A 16583-nucleotide genomic window follows, 5' to 3' on the forward strand; every position below is an offset into this window, starting at 1 on the left:
CGTAATCAGTGTAATGGCTGTTACCTGCCTCTCGTTACCTGTCTTACGTAACCTGTCGTTACATGTGTTGTCTTGTATAGCATAGGTAACAACCAGAACACCAGCTGTTCTAATGTTAAGTCCTGTCTGCGTGGTACTCCCCTGTTGGATCGTTCTGTTAGTTTGTCAGTTCCTCCTGTTACTCTGCCTCTGTCAGTTCTGTTTCTGAGGTACTCCACGTTATGGGCAAAAAGTCAGATACATGATGTCCAATTTTTACAAATTGCTGCCTGTTGCTTAAGTAGCTCCTCAATCAGTCCAGACCAGCCCCTCTGATGCATATCTCTCTAATTTGTTGTATAGAATGCCATGATTTATTGTGTCAAATGCTTTCTTTAGATCTATGAAAATCACCATAACCTGTTTTTTTATTATCTATGCCATTTGTGATTTTCTCTATAACTTCCAATAGGGGCACGCCGGATCCGACGAGGATGAGGGACTGGATCTCTCACAGAGGTGAAGGAGGTAGGCTCCAGGCGGCACTGAGTGTATTGGTGGGATGGCTGGGTTGGGCTGGTCTTGGGTTTGATGCGCAGCTGTCCTACTGGCTTGGGGTACATGTTGAGGTGCGGGCAGCACTGACTGGCCGGGTGGGACAGCATGCATCTTTCCAGATAACGTTGCGAGCATGAATCACCATCATCCTGCGAGCTGACGTGTAGCGGCATCCTGGGCTGCTGGTCAGGAGTCACCTGAGCCGTCATTAAGGGTACCACCAAGAAACCCCAGCAAAAGACCACGGCGGACGAGGCAGCCATGGCCAGAGAGTGTCCAGAGAGAGAATCGGTGCGCTGCTGGTCTTGTGACAGGTGTTCAGCCATCCTTTGGCGAACAGCAGGTAATAGTTGTCGGCCTCACATCTTGGTGTGTTAACTCGCGTCAGGGGTCACCAACGTATGTGGCAGAATTATACCAAGAAATATATGAATAAACCAGCCCACAATTGCATGCCTGCTGGATGAGAGGCCCGGTCCAAATGTCTGCAACAATATAACGACCTATGAACAATTTATCTTAAAAAAAGCCTCTCAGAACATATTGAGCTTGAATATCTTGGTGACTTATGAAAGAAAACCGACAGACTTCCCTTTGTAGGAAATGCTCACAGTGAGTCGAGAGTTGCGTTGTGACTGAACTCTGTTGAGACTCTGGCCCTATTCATACACTAGTGAAGTATACCTGAGCAATCCTATTGACGCATGACGTCAAAGTGGATATAAGACATAAAGAATTGAGAAAATAACTGTGTCATCCTGATGGTGTTGCAGCTTGAATTACTATCATCCTGTTGATGTGTAGCAGTGGCACTTTGTGCTGCTGACCAGTTGCCAATTGAGCCGCTGTTACTGCCACAGGCGAGTATGCAGAGCCTCCAGCAGACGACTGTGGTGGAGGAGGCGGGGAGGTGGCATGAGAATGTTCAGTGGAATGGGGAGCTGGTGTCTGTGAAGGTGCACATCCATGGCATCCTTATCGGCCTCACATTGCAGTTGAGTCATTTGAGGTGACGAGTTGTCAGGAGAGGCTCACAGACTCTGACCCTATTTATACACTGGTGAGGTCCGCCCTCAGTGATCCTATCGGTGCAGGACATCACAGTGGATGCAAAACATAAAGACGTCAAAGAAACACAAAAGACATGAAAAAGAAAATAGAGGAGCAAATTGTGCATGGATTGGTTGATGCTGCTACAAGTTGAACTACACGACCCATTAAAATCCCTTCTTGGCATTTCCTTACTTTCCTCAATTGCCAAGGAGTCAAAGATGATGATGAAAATGCCAGGCAATGAGTGATCCTTTCTCTTTCATTTTTTTGACTGCATCAAATAAATCAGTCAGTTCATCTGTAAATTGTCAACCCGGAGTCCACCAACCTCATGAGCCAATGGCCTATTCCAGAGAGAATCTTTTAAAAGGAAAAACTCACGCATTTACCTCTTTATAATGTGTTTATTTTTTGATTCAAATATATGTAAATTACTGTTAGTTATGACTAATTACTAGTTAATACATTTAAAATGATATGCTTAAGTACTTCTTTTTGTCACCACCGGAGACCTCAACAAGACCTGGACATCCTCCGTTTGTCTTGAAGTTTCTGATGGTGGGAGGGAAAATAGACAGCAATTAACAGGCGAAATTATACAGTCAGGCAGATGTTAGTGTATTTTGTATGTTTTTGGAGCAAATGCTGATTCACAAATTATCAGACAAAGTGTTTACTCACAGCACTCATAAAGACGATTGACAAGATCATAGTCTCTGGCACTCATCTCTGTTGCATCACCAAAATTAGTTATAGAACTATCTCTGGCAACGATGGTCCGTTGGCCATTTGAGGAGAAGGCAAATCTACAAACAATAAATAAATAACCTATTATTTTTTTAACCCATTACATGCAGAATTAGGTGAAAGTCAACTGGAATTTCCTATTGTGGATGACCATTCATGTTTTCAAATATTTTCTAAATAGATTTTCCACAACAGATGACAACATATAGATTATATATGAAGATATGGACAAAACACCTGTTGAGAATTTGGATGTTTAGTTCCATGTTAGAAAATAAAACGTTGAGCAAAAAAAACTGAAACATTGAGCAGTTGGACATCTGCATTCCAATAGATCATATTATTGTATGGTTGGACAGATGTACTCACGGGCTGTAATGCATCACAGAGTCAAAATCATAGGGGGTGTTCAAGTTGTTTGTATTTGCAATCTGAAAGTTTCGTTCCGTTCCTGCATACAAGTAGAAAGGCATAATTAATTCAAATTTCTTTCAGTAAGATGGTGTACTAGTTTTCAGTTGTATATACTGTCTTCTGAGTATCATGAATTATATTTGCTCGATAAAAATGATGATGGCGGGACATTTACATATATGATAATATGACTGCCATTCTGACAAAAATGATCCATCACCCATTTTATAGTCGGTTTGAAGTAGCATACACTTTGGACTAGCTGTTAGCCATTTCCAAGAAGATAAATAATTTGAACCATAGTCAATATGCTCTCATGTACGTCCAGTACCAATTCTGTAAAAAGTCTGTTGGCAAGCTCACCCGATATGATGTTTTCAAACTGAATGATGACATGATCATCTCTGTCAGAGCGGACCTGCTCATGGTGGAATCCAAGTGCATGGAGGACCTCGTGTTGCACAATGTCTTTGAACACACAACCATTTCTCTGCAAGGAGATTGGTTGTCTGCCACCTATTTGACCAAGGTATGACCAACACCTGGCACACAAAATCAATTGATGTCATGAGCTCACTGATTGATCGATTTGCTGACTTTTAGCCAAATGGAAAGTAAGACATCTGTACAGAATTTTTCCAAATTGTTGCCACTCTTGATTTTACGACACTAAAGTGAAATATTTTGTCGCAAGTAACTGACTCAAAAATAAGAAATGATTTCACACTGGAAAACAACCACAACAGTACTAAAGTCGTTCACCTCAAAGACGAAGGTGCTTTTTTTGTGCAAATAAGATGAATCAATGTGAAAAACAAATGTGAGTTTTAGTAACTGTATTTCTTACCCCGAGTCTGATATGAAGGAGAGATAGTTCCTATCTCTTCCTTTCTTCTTGACAAAGCGAATGCAGGTTGTGCCCTCTCCATTACTGATCTCACTTAGGGCATTTTCTATAATTCTCTTTTGTTGCCTGCCTGCAGACAAACAGAACGTTGAACTGCTAAGTTTGATTTATCAAAATTACACTTATAATAATTAACGATACCATTACTTACTAAAAGCTCTGGAGATTTCATAGGGAATTAAAACTTCGTTTCCAGATTTTGGCCATTTACAGCCAGTGCTGGTGCAGGGGACAGCATTCCTCAAAATTCCGTCGTCATCGATCATGTCACCCATAATGTCGCCATATGTCAGGTTTAAGCCTGTAGAATAACAAACAGCGGAGATTCAGACAGTGTGATTTGTCATGTCGAACGGTTTCTTTAGTCAGTTATAAGGTCAATGTTTCTACACCAGGTAGACAACGTTCCAGAGGTGAACACTTTACCAAATTTTGCCGGTCCGTCATCTCTCCTTGGTCCCCTAACCCGGACACCTTTCTGTCCTAATCTGTCCGTCAATATTCATAATATAATCATCCCTCCTTCCCGGTCCATCCTCATAACTAAAAAGGGCTTCTGTCAGTGGTCTATCCGTTATACCCACAACATGAGAAACCCAATTTGATTGAAATGTTGTCGTGCATATGCCAGAGTACCGTAATTTTCGGACTATAAATCGCAGCTATTTTCTTAGTTTGGGTGGGGGGGCGACTTATACTGAGGAGCGACTTATATGTGAATTCTTTCAAGAATTTTCGAAATTCAAAGAAAAAAAAAAAAAGGAAAACCGCGATAAACGAACCGCGATGTAGCAAAAGATTGCTGTAATTTGAATTTCAAGTGACGTCAGCAGCGCGGCGGTTGTTTACATAAAGGACAAAGATTCGATCACGGGATGACGAAGATGACGAAGAGCCCCACGTACTACCGGCATCATTAGCGGCTTTGTTTGTAAGTGACACGGAGGACGAAGAGTTTGAAGGATTTTGTGATTTGGAGTGACACAGAAGGTTTGAAAAACTATTATGGCTTTTACGCACGTCCGGTCCGACTTAACAGAGCTCTCTTTCACTTCCGTGGATGGAAGTCTGGGGCCGGCGCTCGGCCGGGTGGCTGTCCGGGGACGGTGGATGGGGCTCGGACATGGCTTTTACGCACGCATGGTCCTATTCTATGGAGCTCTCTTCCACCTCCGTGGCTGGAAGTTCAGTAGTTGTTGCCTCGTTGAACTCTTGTTTTGTTAAATAAAGAGCCGTTTACCAAACCCACATCTTCGCTTGTACTTTGTTAACGCTACAATATAGTTATATACTAGATCTGTAGAATATATACTAGATCTGTAGAATAAAGACGAGGCTGACGTCAGGGCCCACGCGCGGCGTTGTTGACGAAGGATGAGGAATTTGATCGATGGATTTAATTATTTGGAGTGACACAGATGGTTTCATAATATTGTTGTAATATGATAGTTATTTGAAATATACTTTATATATCATTATATGGGTCTGTGGAATAATTAGAAATGCAAATCACGACAAGTCCGACGGCGCGCGTATGCGGCATTGTTTACATAAAGGACGATCGAGTGATTTAATGAATTGGAGTGACACAGATTTTTTTATAAACGTGTTATTTATGTAATAGTTATTAGAATAACTCTGAATGTTACGTCAGGCCCGTTCTCAGCTCTTCGTTTGTGTTTATGTCACGTTAGCATACCTATCGTTTAGCCTGTTGTTTCTCGTTCATGTCTGTTCTTGGTGTTGGATTTTGACGAATAAATTTGCCCCAAAAGTGCGACTTATACTCCGGTGCGACTTATATATGGGTTTTTTTTTTCACTTTATTATGCATTTTATGGCTGGTTCGACTTATACTCCGGAGCGACCTATAGTCCAAAAATTACGGTATTTACACCAAACAGCCTTACAAAGCCTCACATTGACGTATATTTATTTGCAATATTAAGTTGTAAACAAGTTTAAAATGTTTTACTTTAACCAGGATCCCGCTCTGCATTGTAACCAAGCATAGAATCAAATCTGAGGTTTCATAATACACATTTAAAACTTATTGGTTAGCTACCTATTCACATCCATTTCACTTAAAGGGTTCCACTTCGGTTTTTCTTTTTTTTTAACTTTAATACACTGTATTGACATAAATAGACCAGATATAGATTGTGATACATTACAAGATTTGTTTGACAGCGTAACTGAAAATAGTTAATTGTATTTCTGTCAGTTTTATAGCCCATAAATAGGATTTTTCAAAATGTTTGCATTATTTTACTCAAATTGTCTTTTTGCCACAACCTGATTGAATAAAAGGACATTTTTTTGTTTTATTGTTCACATTTAGTCAGGAAGTATGGATTATATATGAGAGACAGAAACGCAAAGCCCTAATTTTGCACACAGTGCTGGTGTGCTGAAACGGTCCATCAGACGGACTGAGAGTTTAGCACTTGACCCAGATAAGGACGATGACGTGACCAGAACAAAGACCCACTTCTGTCAGTCCCCAGTCCGTCCTTTTTTTTACCTGTCTCGTCCTTCGGCTGCAAAATGGGTCCCCGCAAAATTTCTGCTCGTTGGTTACAAGGTTAACATTTGTCAAAGGACACGCTCATATTCCTAAAACAAATTAAATGTAACTACCAAATGCACTCCTAAACACAGTGCAGATTATTTGTCAAATGTTCCCACCACAGTATTCTAATAAACCTTATTCGATTCAGCTGAATGATGCTCAGAGAAATATCTCAGTACATAGATTACATTTCATTGCCAAAGGAAAACACTTACCTGGTCTAACATTTGCATTTGCCTCTTCAATTCTTCTAGAAACGGACTCGTCTGGTAAAAAGTAAGAGCACTAGAAAGTTTTCATATTGTTCACACTGAGACTCGAACAACCAATTGTACAGTAATATAAATTTGTACACACCCTTTTCCTTTTTGCCATTGCCCTTTATTGAGACCTGGAAAAAACAATCAAATTTTTAAGTATTCATTTCACAACAGTGCATATGAAAAGACAAATCATTTCATGTAAATTTATCAATTTAATTGTAGCAGGACGACACAAAAGAAAACTCTGAAGAGCCCAAGACTACACATTTGTGTACATTTCCCTGGAAAATGCAATAGCAGAAAAATCCTACAAAAGCAAAATGGCTTTAAATTGTTGTTACAAATCACAAAACCTTATTTCATAAAAGTTCAGACATTTTGGTATTAATATTCATTCATTTTCTGAACCGCTTAGTCCCCACGGGGGTCGCGGGCGTGCTGGAGCCTATCCCAGCCGTCATCGGGCAGTAGGCGGGGGACACCCTGAACTGGTTGCCAACCAATCGCAGGGCACACTTTTTAATATTTGAAAAAGATTTTTTTCTTATAAATAGTTAACATGTCACTGATAACGATGGCCGATTGTTCAAAAAACTTACATCAGTAAAATTATTAAAGGCATGTCTTTCCTGTCATTGATCAAATTATGTAAAAATTATAAATTCAAAAACCTGATCATACCGGAGAAACGGTTGCAACAGACAGAAGAAGAACGGTGATGACAATTGGCGTCATGGTGTTGTTGTTTTCTAAAAATGAAAATAAAAAAAAATAAAAAGACATTAAAAAGTTAAAATTACAGTGATGGGTTTGTGTGTGAGAGAGAGAAACAGAGAGAGACAGAGAGATGAATTGAAAGATAAACAAAGCAAGTAAAAGTAGAGCAATTCTGTCTTACCAGTATTTTCAGGTATGCCTGTGGTACCTGGTGATTGCCTTTTATACATTGTAAATAAGGTGTGTCTGACAGATTCCAGCTGCCAAACTATGTGCTTGTATGTAAGTTCCCATGATTTGTTGTACGCCACAACATGGCAAAAATTTCCACCTACCAAGAAGACTGTCATGCCTCCAGTGGTTTCCTCGTGTCAGTTTTGTCATGGTTTCGGTTCGCGTCTCTGTGGACTCGCCCCTTTCTGCCTGTGTCTACCCGTAATCAGTGTAATGGCTGTTACCTGCCTCTCGTTACCTGTCTTACGTAACCTGTCGTCACAGGTGTTGTCTTGTATAGCATAGGTAACAACCAGAACACCAGCTGTTCTAATGTTAAGTCCTGTCTGCGTGGTACTCCCCTGTTGGATCGTTCTGTTAGTTTGTCAGTTCCTCCTGTTACTCTGCCTCTGTCAGTTCTGTTTCTGAGGTACTCCACGTTATGGGCAAAAAGTCAGATACATGATGTCCAAATTTTACAAATTGCTGCCTGTTGCTGAAGTAGCTCCTCAATCAGTCCAGACCAGCCCCTCTGATGCATATCTCTCTAATTTGTTGTATAGAATGCCATGATTTATTGTGTCAAATGCTTTCTTTAGATCTATGAAAATCACCATAACCTGTTTTTTTATTATCTATGCCATTTGTGATTTTCTCTATAACTTCCAATAGGGGCACGCCGGATCCGACGAGGATGAGGGACTGGATCTCTCACAGAGGTGAAGGAGGTAGGCTCCAGGCGGCACTGAGTGTATTGGTGGGATGGCTGGGTTGGGCTGGTCTTGGGTTTGATGCGCAGCTGTCCTACTGGCTTGGGGTACATGTTGAGGTGCGGGCAGCACTGACTGGCCGGGTGGGACAGCATGCATCTTTCCAGATAACGTTGCGAGCATGAATCACCATCATCCTGCGAGCTGACGTGTAGCGGCATCCTGGGCTGCTGGTCAGGAGTCACCTGAGCCGTCATTAAGGGTACCACCAAGAAACCCCAGCAAAAGACCACGGCGGACGAGGCAGCCATGGCCAGAGAGTGTCCAGAGAGAGAATCGGTGCGCAGCTGGTCTTGTGACAGGTGTTCAGCCATCCTTTGGCGAACAGCAGGTAATTGTCGGCCTCACATCTTGGTGTGTTAACTCGCGTCAGGGGTCACCAACGTATGTGGCAGAATTATACCAAGAAATATATGAATAAACCAGCCCACAATTGCATGCCTGCTGGATGAGAGGCCCGGTCCAAATGTCTGCAACAATATAACGACCTATGAACAATTTATCTTAAAAAAAGCCTCTCAGAACATATTGAGCTTGAATATCTTGGTGACTTATGAAAGAAAACCGACAGACTTCCCTTTGTAGGAAATGCTCACAGTGAGTCGAGAGTTGCGTTGTGACTGAACTCTGTTGAGACTCTGGCCCTATTCATACACTAGTGAAGTATACCTGAGCAATCCTATTGACGCATGACGTCAAAGTGGATATAAGACATAAAGAATTGAGAAAATAACTGTGTCATCCTGATGGTGTTGCAGCTTGAATTACTATCATCCTGTTGATGTGTAGCAGTGGCACTTTGTGCTGCTGACCAGTTGCCAATTGAGCCGCTGTTACTGCCACAGGCGAGTATGCAGAGCCTCCAGCAGACGACTGTGGTGGAGGAGGCGGGGAGGTGGCATGAGAATGTTCAGTGGAATGGGGAGCTGGTGTCTGTGAAGGTGCACATCCATGGCATCCTTATCGGCCTCACATTGCAGTTGAGTCATTTGAGGTGACGAGTTGTCAGGAGAGGCTCACAGACTCTGACCCTATTTATACACTGGTGAGGTCCGCCCTCAGTGATCCTATCGGTGCAGGACATCTCAGTGGATGCAAAACATAAAGACGTAAAAGAAACACAAAAGACATGAAAAAGAAAATAGAGGAGCAAATTGTGCATGGATTGGTTGATGCTGCTACAAGTTGAACTACACGACCCATTAAAATCCCTTCTTGGCATTTCCTTACTTTCCTCAATTGCCAAGGAGTCAAAGATGATGATGAAAATGCCAGGCAATGAGTGATCCTTTCTCTTTCATTTTTTTGACTGCATCAAATAAATCAGTCAGTTCATCTGTAAATTGTCAACCCGGAGTCCACCAACCTCATGAGCCAATGGCCTATTCCAGAGAGAATCTTTTAAAAGGAAAAACTCACGCATTTACCTCTTTATAATGTGTTTATTTTTTGATTCAAATATATGTAAATTACTGTTAGTTATGACTAATTACTAGTTAATACATTTAAAATGATATGCTTAAGTACTTCTTTTTGTCACCACCGGAGACCTCAACAAGACCTGGACATCCTCCGTTTGTCTTGAAGTTTCTGATGGTGGGAGGGAAAATAGACAGCAATTAACAGGCGAAATTATACAGTCAGGCAGATGTTAGTGTATTTTGTATGTTTTTGGAGCAAATGCTGATTCACAAATTATCAGACAAAGTGTTTACTCACAGCACTCATAAAGACGATTGACAAGATCATAGTCTCTGGCACTCATCTCTGTTGCATCACCAAAATTAGTTATAGAACTATCTCTGGCAACGATGGTCCGTTGGCCATTTGAGGAGAAGGCAAATCTACAAACAATAAATAAATAACCTATTATTTTTTTAACCCATTACATGCAGAATTAGGTGAAAGTCAACTGGAATTTCCTATTGTGGATGACCATTCATGTTTTCAAATATTTTCTAAATAGATTTTCCACAACAGATGACAACATATAGATTATATATGAAGATATGGACAAAACACCTGTTGAGAATTTGGATGTTTAGTTCCATGTTAGAAAATAAAACGTTGAGCAAAAAAAACTGAAACATTGAGCAGTTGGACATCTGCATTCCAATAGATCATATTATTGTATGGTTGGACAGATGTACTCACGGGCTGTAATGCATCACAGAGTCAAAATCATAGGGGGTGTTCAAGTTGTTTGTATTTGCAATCTGAAAGTTTCGTTCCGTTCCTGCATACAAGTAGAAAGGCATAATTAATTCAAATTTCTTTCAGTAAGATGGTGTACTAGTTTTCAGTTGTATATACTGTCTTCTGAGTATCATGAATTATATTTGCTCGATAAAAATGATGATGGCGGGACATTTACATATATGATAATATGACTGCCATTCTGACAAAAATGATCCATCACCCATTTTATAGTCGGTTTGAAGTAGCATACACTTTGGACTAGCTGTTAGCCATTTCCAAGAAGATAAATAATTTGAACCATAGTCAATATGCTCTCATGTACGTCCAGTACCAATTCTGTAAAAAGTCTGTTGGCAAGCTCACCCGATATGATGTTTTCAAACTGAATGATGACATGATCATCTCTGTCAGAGCGGACCTGCTCATGGTGGAATCCAAGTGCATGGAGGACCTCGTGTTGCACAATGTCTTTGAACACACAACCATTTCTCTGCAAGGAGATTGGTTGTCTGCCACCTATTTGACCAAGGTATGACCAACACCTGGCACACAAAATCAATTGATGTCATGAGCTCACTGATTGATCGATTTGCTGACTTTTAGCCAAATGGAAAGTAAGACATCTGTACAGAATTTTTCCAAATTGTTGCCACTCTTGATTTTACGACACTAAAGTGAAATATTTTGTCGCAAGTAACTGACTCAAAAATAAGAAATGATTTCACACTGGAAAACAACCACAACAGTACTAAAGTCGTTCACCTCAAAGACGAAGGTGCTTTTTTTGTGCAAATAAGATGAATCAATGTGAAAAACAAATGTGAGTTTTAGTAACTGTATTTCTTACCCCGAGTCTGATATGAAGGAGAGATAGTTCCTATCTCTTCCTTTCTTCTTGACAAAGCGAATGCAGGTTGTGCCCTCTCCATTACTGATCTCACTTAGGGCATTTTCTATAATTCTCTTTTGTTGCCTGCCTGCAGACAAACAGAACGTTGAACTGCTAAGTTTGATTTATCAAAATTACACTTATAATAATTAACGATACCATTACTTACTAAAAGCTCTGGAGATTTCATAGGGAATTAAAACTTCGTTTCCAGATTTTGGCCATTTACAGCCAGTGCTGGTGCAGGGGACAGCATTCCTCAAAATTCCGTCGTCATCGATCATGTCACCCATAATGTCGCCATATGTCAGGTTTAAGCCTGTAGAATAACAAACAGCGGAGATTCAGACAGTGTGATTTGTCATGTCAAACAGTTTCTTTTGTCAGTTCTAAAGTAAATGTTTCCAGAACAGGTAGACAATATTCCAGAGGTGAACACTTTACCAAATTTTACCGGTCCGTCATCTATCCTTGGTCCCCTAACCCGGACACCTTTCTGTCCTAATCTGTCCATCCTTATTCATAATATAATCATCCCTCCTTCCCGGTCCATCCTTATAATTAATAAGGGCTTCTGTTAGCAGTCTATCCGTCCATTGTCGGTTAAAAAGAAGTTATACCCCTGACATGAGAAACCCAATTCGATTGAAATGTTGGAGTGCATATACCAGAGTATTTACACTTTATGGGCAAAGAGCCTTAAAAAGTCTCACATTGACATTGTATTTTTATTTGCAATATTAAGTTGCAAACTAGTTAAAAATGTTTTACTTTAACCAGGATCCCTCTCTGCATAGTAGCCAAACATAGAATCAAATCAGAGGTTTCATAATACACGATAATAAACATTTAAAAGTCATTGGTTAGCAACTTATTCAGATCCATTTCACGCAAAGGCTTCCACTTTGGGTTTTCTTTTTTTTTTACTTTAATACACTGCATTGACATAAATAGACCAATCAAGTCAATCAAGTCAAGTTTATATAGCCCTAAATCACAAGCAGTCTCAAAGGGCTCTGTCCTCTGCATTTAACCCATCCCCATGTGATTTTGATCCATCCCCTGGGGGAGAGGGGAGCAGTGAGCAGCAGCGGCGCCGCGCTCGGGAATCATTTTTGGTGATCTAGTATCTAGTAGGACCAGATATAGATGGTTTATACATTACAATATTTGGTTGACTGCGTAACTGAAAACAGTCAATTGTATTTCTGTCAGTTTTATTGCCCATAAATAGGATTTTTGAAAATGTTTGTGTTATTTCGCTCAAAGTGTCTTTTTGCCACAACCTGTATGAATAAACGGACATTCAGCTGAATGATGCTAAATGATTGCTAAAGAAAATCACTTACCTGGTCTAACTTTTACATTGGCCTTTTCAATTTTTACAGAAACGGACTCTTCTGGAACAAAAAACAACAAATACAATCACTTAAAAATCACTAGAACATTTTCATATTGTTCACACTGAGACTCGAACAACCAATTGTAAGGTAAAATAAATTTGTACACACCCTTTTCCTTTTTACGGTTGATCTTTGTTGAGACCTGGAAAAGAACAATCACATTTTTAAGTGTCCAATTCACAACAGTGCACGTGAAAAGATAAATCATTTCATGTAAATTGATCATTTTCATAGTAGGAGGACCACAACAACAAAAAAACTTTGAAGAGACAAAGACCACACATTTGTATAAATTTTCCTGGAAACTGCAATAGCAGTAAAATCCTACAAAAGCAAAATGGCAATTAAATTCTCTGACACTAAATTCTCAGAGAAAATGTTACAAATCACAAAACCTTATTTCATAAAACTTCAGACATTTTGGTATTAAATATCTGAAAAATGTATATTTTTCCTTAGAAATAGTTAACATGTCACTGATAATGATGGCCAATTATTCAAAAATGTATATCAGTAAAATTATTAAATGCATGTCATTGATCAGATGATGGAAAAATTATATTCGTAAACCTGATCATACCGGAGAAATGGCTGCAACAGACAGAAGGAGAACAATGATGGCAATTGGCGTCATGGTGTTGCTGTTTTCTAAAAATGAAGATACATTCAAAAAAATATATTTTAAAAAGTTATAATCACAGTGATGGGTATGTGCGAGAGAGAGAAACAGACATAGAGAGATGAAATTGAAAGATAAACAAAGCAAGTAAAAGTAGAGCAATTTTGTCTCACCGGCGTTTTCAAGTATGCCTGTGGTCCCTGGTGGTTGACTTTTATACATTTTAAATAAGGTGTGTCTGACGCATTCCAGCTGTCAAACTATGTACTTGTATGCAAGTTTCCATGATTTGTAGTACGGAACAACATACTAAAAATTCCCACATACCAAGAACACTGTCACTTCTCATCTCCGGTGATTTCCTCGCGTGTCAGAGTTGCCATGGTTTCCATTTGCGTCTCTGTGCACTCGCCCCTCCCCTCCTGTGTCTACCCATCATCAGTGTAATCACCGTCACCAACCTCTTATTACCCTTATTCATTCTCATTCAATGTAACAATGTGTTTTTTATTCTACATTTAAAAATATGAGCAAAAAAAATCTTTTTTGTTTGTTTCATTTATTCTCTTCCATGCGACACCTAAACCGATAACTAATGCTCTGGAATGAAAGGAATTTAGTGCAGTACCGTGATGTGTAATTTACTTGTTGAAGACTAATTATTATTTTTACGTTCACCATTGAGCATAATAAGGCAATCAAAAAATTAACATCAGTCAACCTTTGTGGGATTTGGATTTTATAAGTCATAAAATATTGTGTAAATAATAAAATCTGAAGATGTGTAACCAAAGCTAGTTATGTCGTAAAACTTAACGCATCGGAGTGCTGGTCTCTGAGTCAGTGTGGCCTGGGTTGTTTGCTCAGTGATTACCAGAGGTGGACATCGTCCTCTCTCCCTCAGTTTTCGTCCCAATTTTAGCCTCGCCCAGTCGGTCTGAGTCCGCCAAACACAGTCTAGAAAAGACTTACCTTTACCCCATCACACATAGGGGCTGCACATCTGATATGCAGCCAAATAAATAAAAAATAGTTTTATACACACACTGACTCAGAGATTCACTGACTGCAGTGACAAGTGTCCCATGTTATTCGATATTTTTGTTGTTGTTGCTATATTTAGCTACTTGTACATTGGCTGATTGTGTGGCGCCCGTGTGTGACATGGAAACTACGTATGTTGGAACAGAATGATACATAGATTCAATGTAAATTTAATCTTACATTGTATTTAAGATTTAATGAGGGTACTTGGTGAAAGCTTACCACTGCCCGGCAATGCTATGTTCACATTTACCGTATTTTCCGAACTATAAGTCGCTCCGGAGTACCAGTCGCACCAGCCATAAAATGCTTAATAAAGAAGAAGAAAAAACATATAAGTTGCACTGGAGTACAAGTCGCATTTTTGGGAAAACTCTGACAAAATCCAACACCAAGAATAGACATGACTAGGCAACAACAGACTAAATAATACAGTATGCTAACATTACATACACACAAACGAGGACCTGAGAACGTGCCTGACGTTACATATTAACAGTTCTTCAAATAACTAACATAAATCACACATTTATCAAACCATCTTTGTCACTCCAAATCATTAAATCCATCAAAATCTTTCTTTCTCTGTGAAAACGCCGCTGCTGACTCCGGAAGTACATGCGGCGCTCAGGCCAGACTCATCGTCAGTTGCGGTTCCAGTTATTCCACAGGTCTATACTATAACTATATATACTGCTCAAAAAAATTAAAGAAACACTTTGAAAACACATCAGATTTCAATGGTGAAAAAAAATGTTGAATATCTATCCTGATATGGACAGTTTAATGTCTAAGGAACAAAAGGATGCCACATCTTTTGATGGAAATAAAAGTTTTCAGCCTACAAAGGGCTCAGTATAGAGACCCCAAAAATCAAAGTGAAAAAATGATGTGGCATGCTCGACCATATTGCCTAAATTCAATTTCTCCAACTCAAAATTATTTTCAATATCTTGTGTGCCCCCCACGTGCTTGTATGCATGCTTGACAACGTCGTGGCATGCTCCTAATGAGACGACGGATGGTGTCTTGTGGGATCTCCCAGATCTGTCTAAGGGCATCAGTGAGCTCCTATAAAGTCTGAGGAGCAACCTGGTGGTGTCTGATGGACTGAAGGCCCTAGCCCCCATGGTGGATAGGCGAGCTGGGGGGACGGTGAGGTTGAAGGAGGAGGTAGATCTGAGGGACCGGGTGGGGATATTCATATGGATGAGGTCAGACAGATATGGGTGGCTAGGTTATGGACTGCTTTGAATGTGTTGAGAAGGATTTTGTAGACTATACGGTATTTGATGGGGAGCCAGTGTAGAGCCTTGGTGAAGAACGGGGGTGATGTGACAGATGGAAGGGGTATGGGTGATGATATGAGCAGCAACGTTCTGAACCAGTTGGAGTTTATGGAGGAGTTTGTGGAGTAGGCCAAACAGAAGGGAGTTGCAATAGTCCAAAAGGGAAGTGATAAGTGAATGAACCAGGATTGCGACGCTGTTGGGAGTGAGTGAGGGGCGAAGGCGGTTGAGGTTTTGAAGTTGGAAGCTGGCTAACCGGATGGTGTTAGCTGTTGATGTGTGACTGGAAAGATAAAGTGCGGTCGAGGACGACACCCAGACTCTTGACCTGGGAGGAAGGGGAGACGGAGTTGTCAATGGTGAGAGTGAAACTGGGTTGCTTGGAGAGTATGAATTTGGACCCAATGAGAACTGTCTCAGTTTTGTCACTGTTCATTTTGAGGAAATTGGAGGTGAAGAAAGTTTTGATGTCCTGTAGACATGCAGAGAGGGAGGAGGGTGGGAAGGTGGAAGAGGGTTTGGAGGAAACATAGAGCTGAGTGTCGTCCGCATAGCAGTGAAAATTGATGTTGTAGTTACGGAATATGAGACCAAGTGGAAGGAGGTAGATGATGAACTGGATAGGGCCAAGGACAGAGCCCTGGGGAACACCGGAGGATAGGGGTGAGGGATCGGATGTGAATGATTTTAACTGAATGAACTGTTTACGCCCAGAGAGATATGAGTGGAACCAGTCTAGGGGTGTGTCAGATAGGCCAATGGAGGATAGTCAGTCGGGGAGGATGGAGTGCGAAATGGTGTCAAAAGCTGCGCTCAAGTCTAGGAGAATGAGGATGGATATTAATCCAGAATCAGCTGCCATTAGAAGGTCATTTGTGATTTTGATGAGGGCTGTTTCTGTGCTGTGACAGGGGTGAAAACCGGACTGAAACTGTTCATACAGGTTA

General features: G+C 40.4%; 2 protein-coding genes across 4 annotated transcripts; both read right to left on the minus strand.

The window, feature by feature from the left end:
• Nucleotides 1-1974: 1974 nt before the first annotated feature.
• LOC147058946 (low choriolytic enzyme-like) lies at nt 1975-7540 on the minus strand. Of its 2 annotated transcripts, XM_085908179.1 has the most exons (10): nt 7392-7535; nt 7175-7242; nt 6588-6621; nt 6446-6496; nt 3810-3959; nt 3599-3728; nt 3115-3293; nt 2707-2788; nt 2272-2396; nt 1975-2142 (listed from the first exon to the last, which is right to left on the minus strand). In XM_085908179.1, coding segments are annotated over exons 1-10 (870 nt in total). In that variant the 5' UTR covers nt 7441-7535; the 3' UTR covers nt 1975-2140. The 2 variants fall into 2 exon arrangements, with proteins under 2 accessions (XP_085764305.1, XP_085764304.1); XM_085908178.1 differs by lacking the exon at nt 1975-2142 and having other exon boundaries at nt 2264-2396; nt 7392-7540.
• Nucleotides 7541-9615: 2075 nt separating this feature from the next.
• On the minus strand, nt 9616-14620 carry LOC147058947 (high choriolytic enzyme 1-like). 2 transcript variants are annotated; one of them, XM_085908430.1, is made up of 9 exons: nt 13265-13333; nt 12793-12826; nt 12631-12681; nt 11451-11600; nt 11240-11369; nt 10756-10934; nt 10348-10429; nt 9913-10037; nt 9616-9783 (listed from the first exon to the last, which is right to left on the minus strand). In XM_085908430.1, coding segments are annotated over exons 1-9 (807 nt in total). In that variant the 5' UTR covers nt 13319-13333; the 3' UTR covers nt 9616-9781. The 2 variants fall into 2 exon arrangements, with proteins under 2 accessions (XP_085764556.1, XP_085764555.1); XM_085908429.1 differs by lacking the exon at nt 9616-9783 and adding an exon at nt 14601-14620 and having other exon boundaries at nt 9905-10037; nt 13265-13332.
• Between the last annotated feature and the right edge of the window lie 1963 nt (nt 14621-16583).

Source organism: Syngnathus leptorhynchus, chromosome 3, assembly GCF_054491065.1.
Source record: "Syngnathus leptorhynchus isolate UIUO chromosome 3, UIUO_Slep, whole genome shotgun sequence".
In the NCBI taxonomy this organism is placed as follows: domain Eukaryota; kingdom Metazoa; phylum Chordata; class Actinopteri; order Syngnathiformes; family Syngnathidae; genus Syngnathus; species Syngnathus leptorhynchus.

What these genes read in the sequence shown, in the direction of transcription:
- LOC147058946 (XM_085908178.1), bottom strand. Translation starts at nt 7,440, where the DNA reads ATGTATAAAAGGCAATCACCAGGTACCACAGGCATACCTGAAAATACT. An exon ending in AGGCATACCTGAAAATACTG is followed by an intron (nt 7,243 to 7,391) that starts GTAAGACAGAAT and finishes TTTCATTTTTAG; the next exon opens with AAAACAACAACACCATGACG. An exon ending in CTGTTGCAACCGTTTCTCCG is followed by an intron (nt 6,622 to 7,174) that starts GTATGATCAGGT and finishes TGTTTTTTCCAG; the next exon opens with GTCTCAATAAAGGGCAATGG.
- LOC147058947 (XM_085908429.1), bottom strand. Translation starts at nt 13,318, where the DNA reads ATGACGCCAATTGCCATCATTGTTCTCCTTCTGTCTGTTGCAGCCATT. An exon ending in TCCTTCATATCAGACTCGGG is followed by an intron (nt 10,935 to 11,239) that starts GTAAGAAATACA and finishes TTTGTGTGCCAG; the next exon opens with GTGTTGGTCATACCTTGGTC. An exon ending in TCTGTGATGCATTACAGCCC is followed by an intron (nt 10,038 to 10,347) that starts GTGAGTACATCT and finishes TATTGTTTGTAG; the next exon opens with ATTTGCCTTCTCCTCAAATG.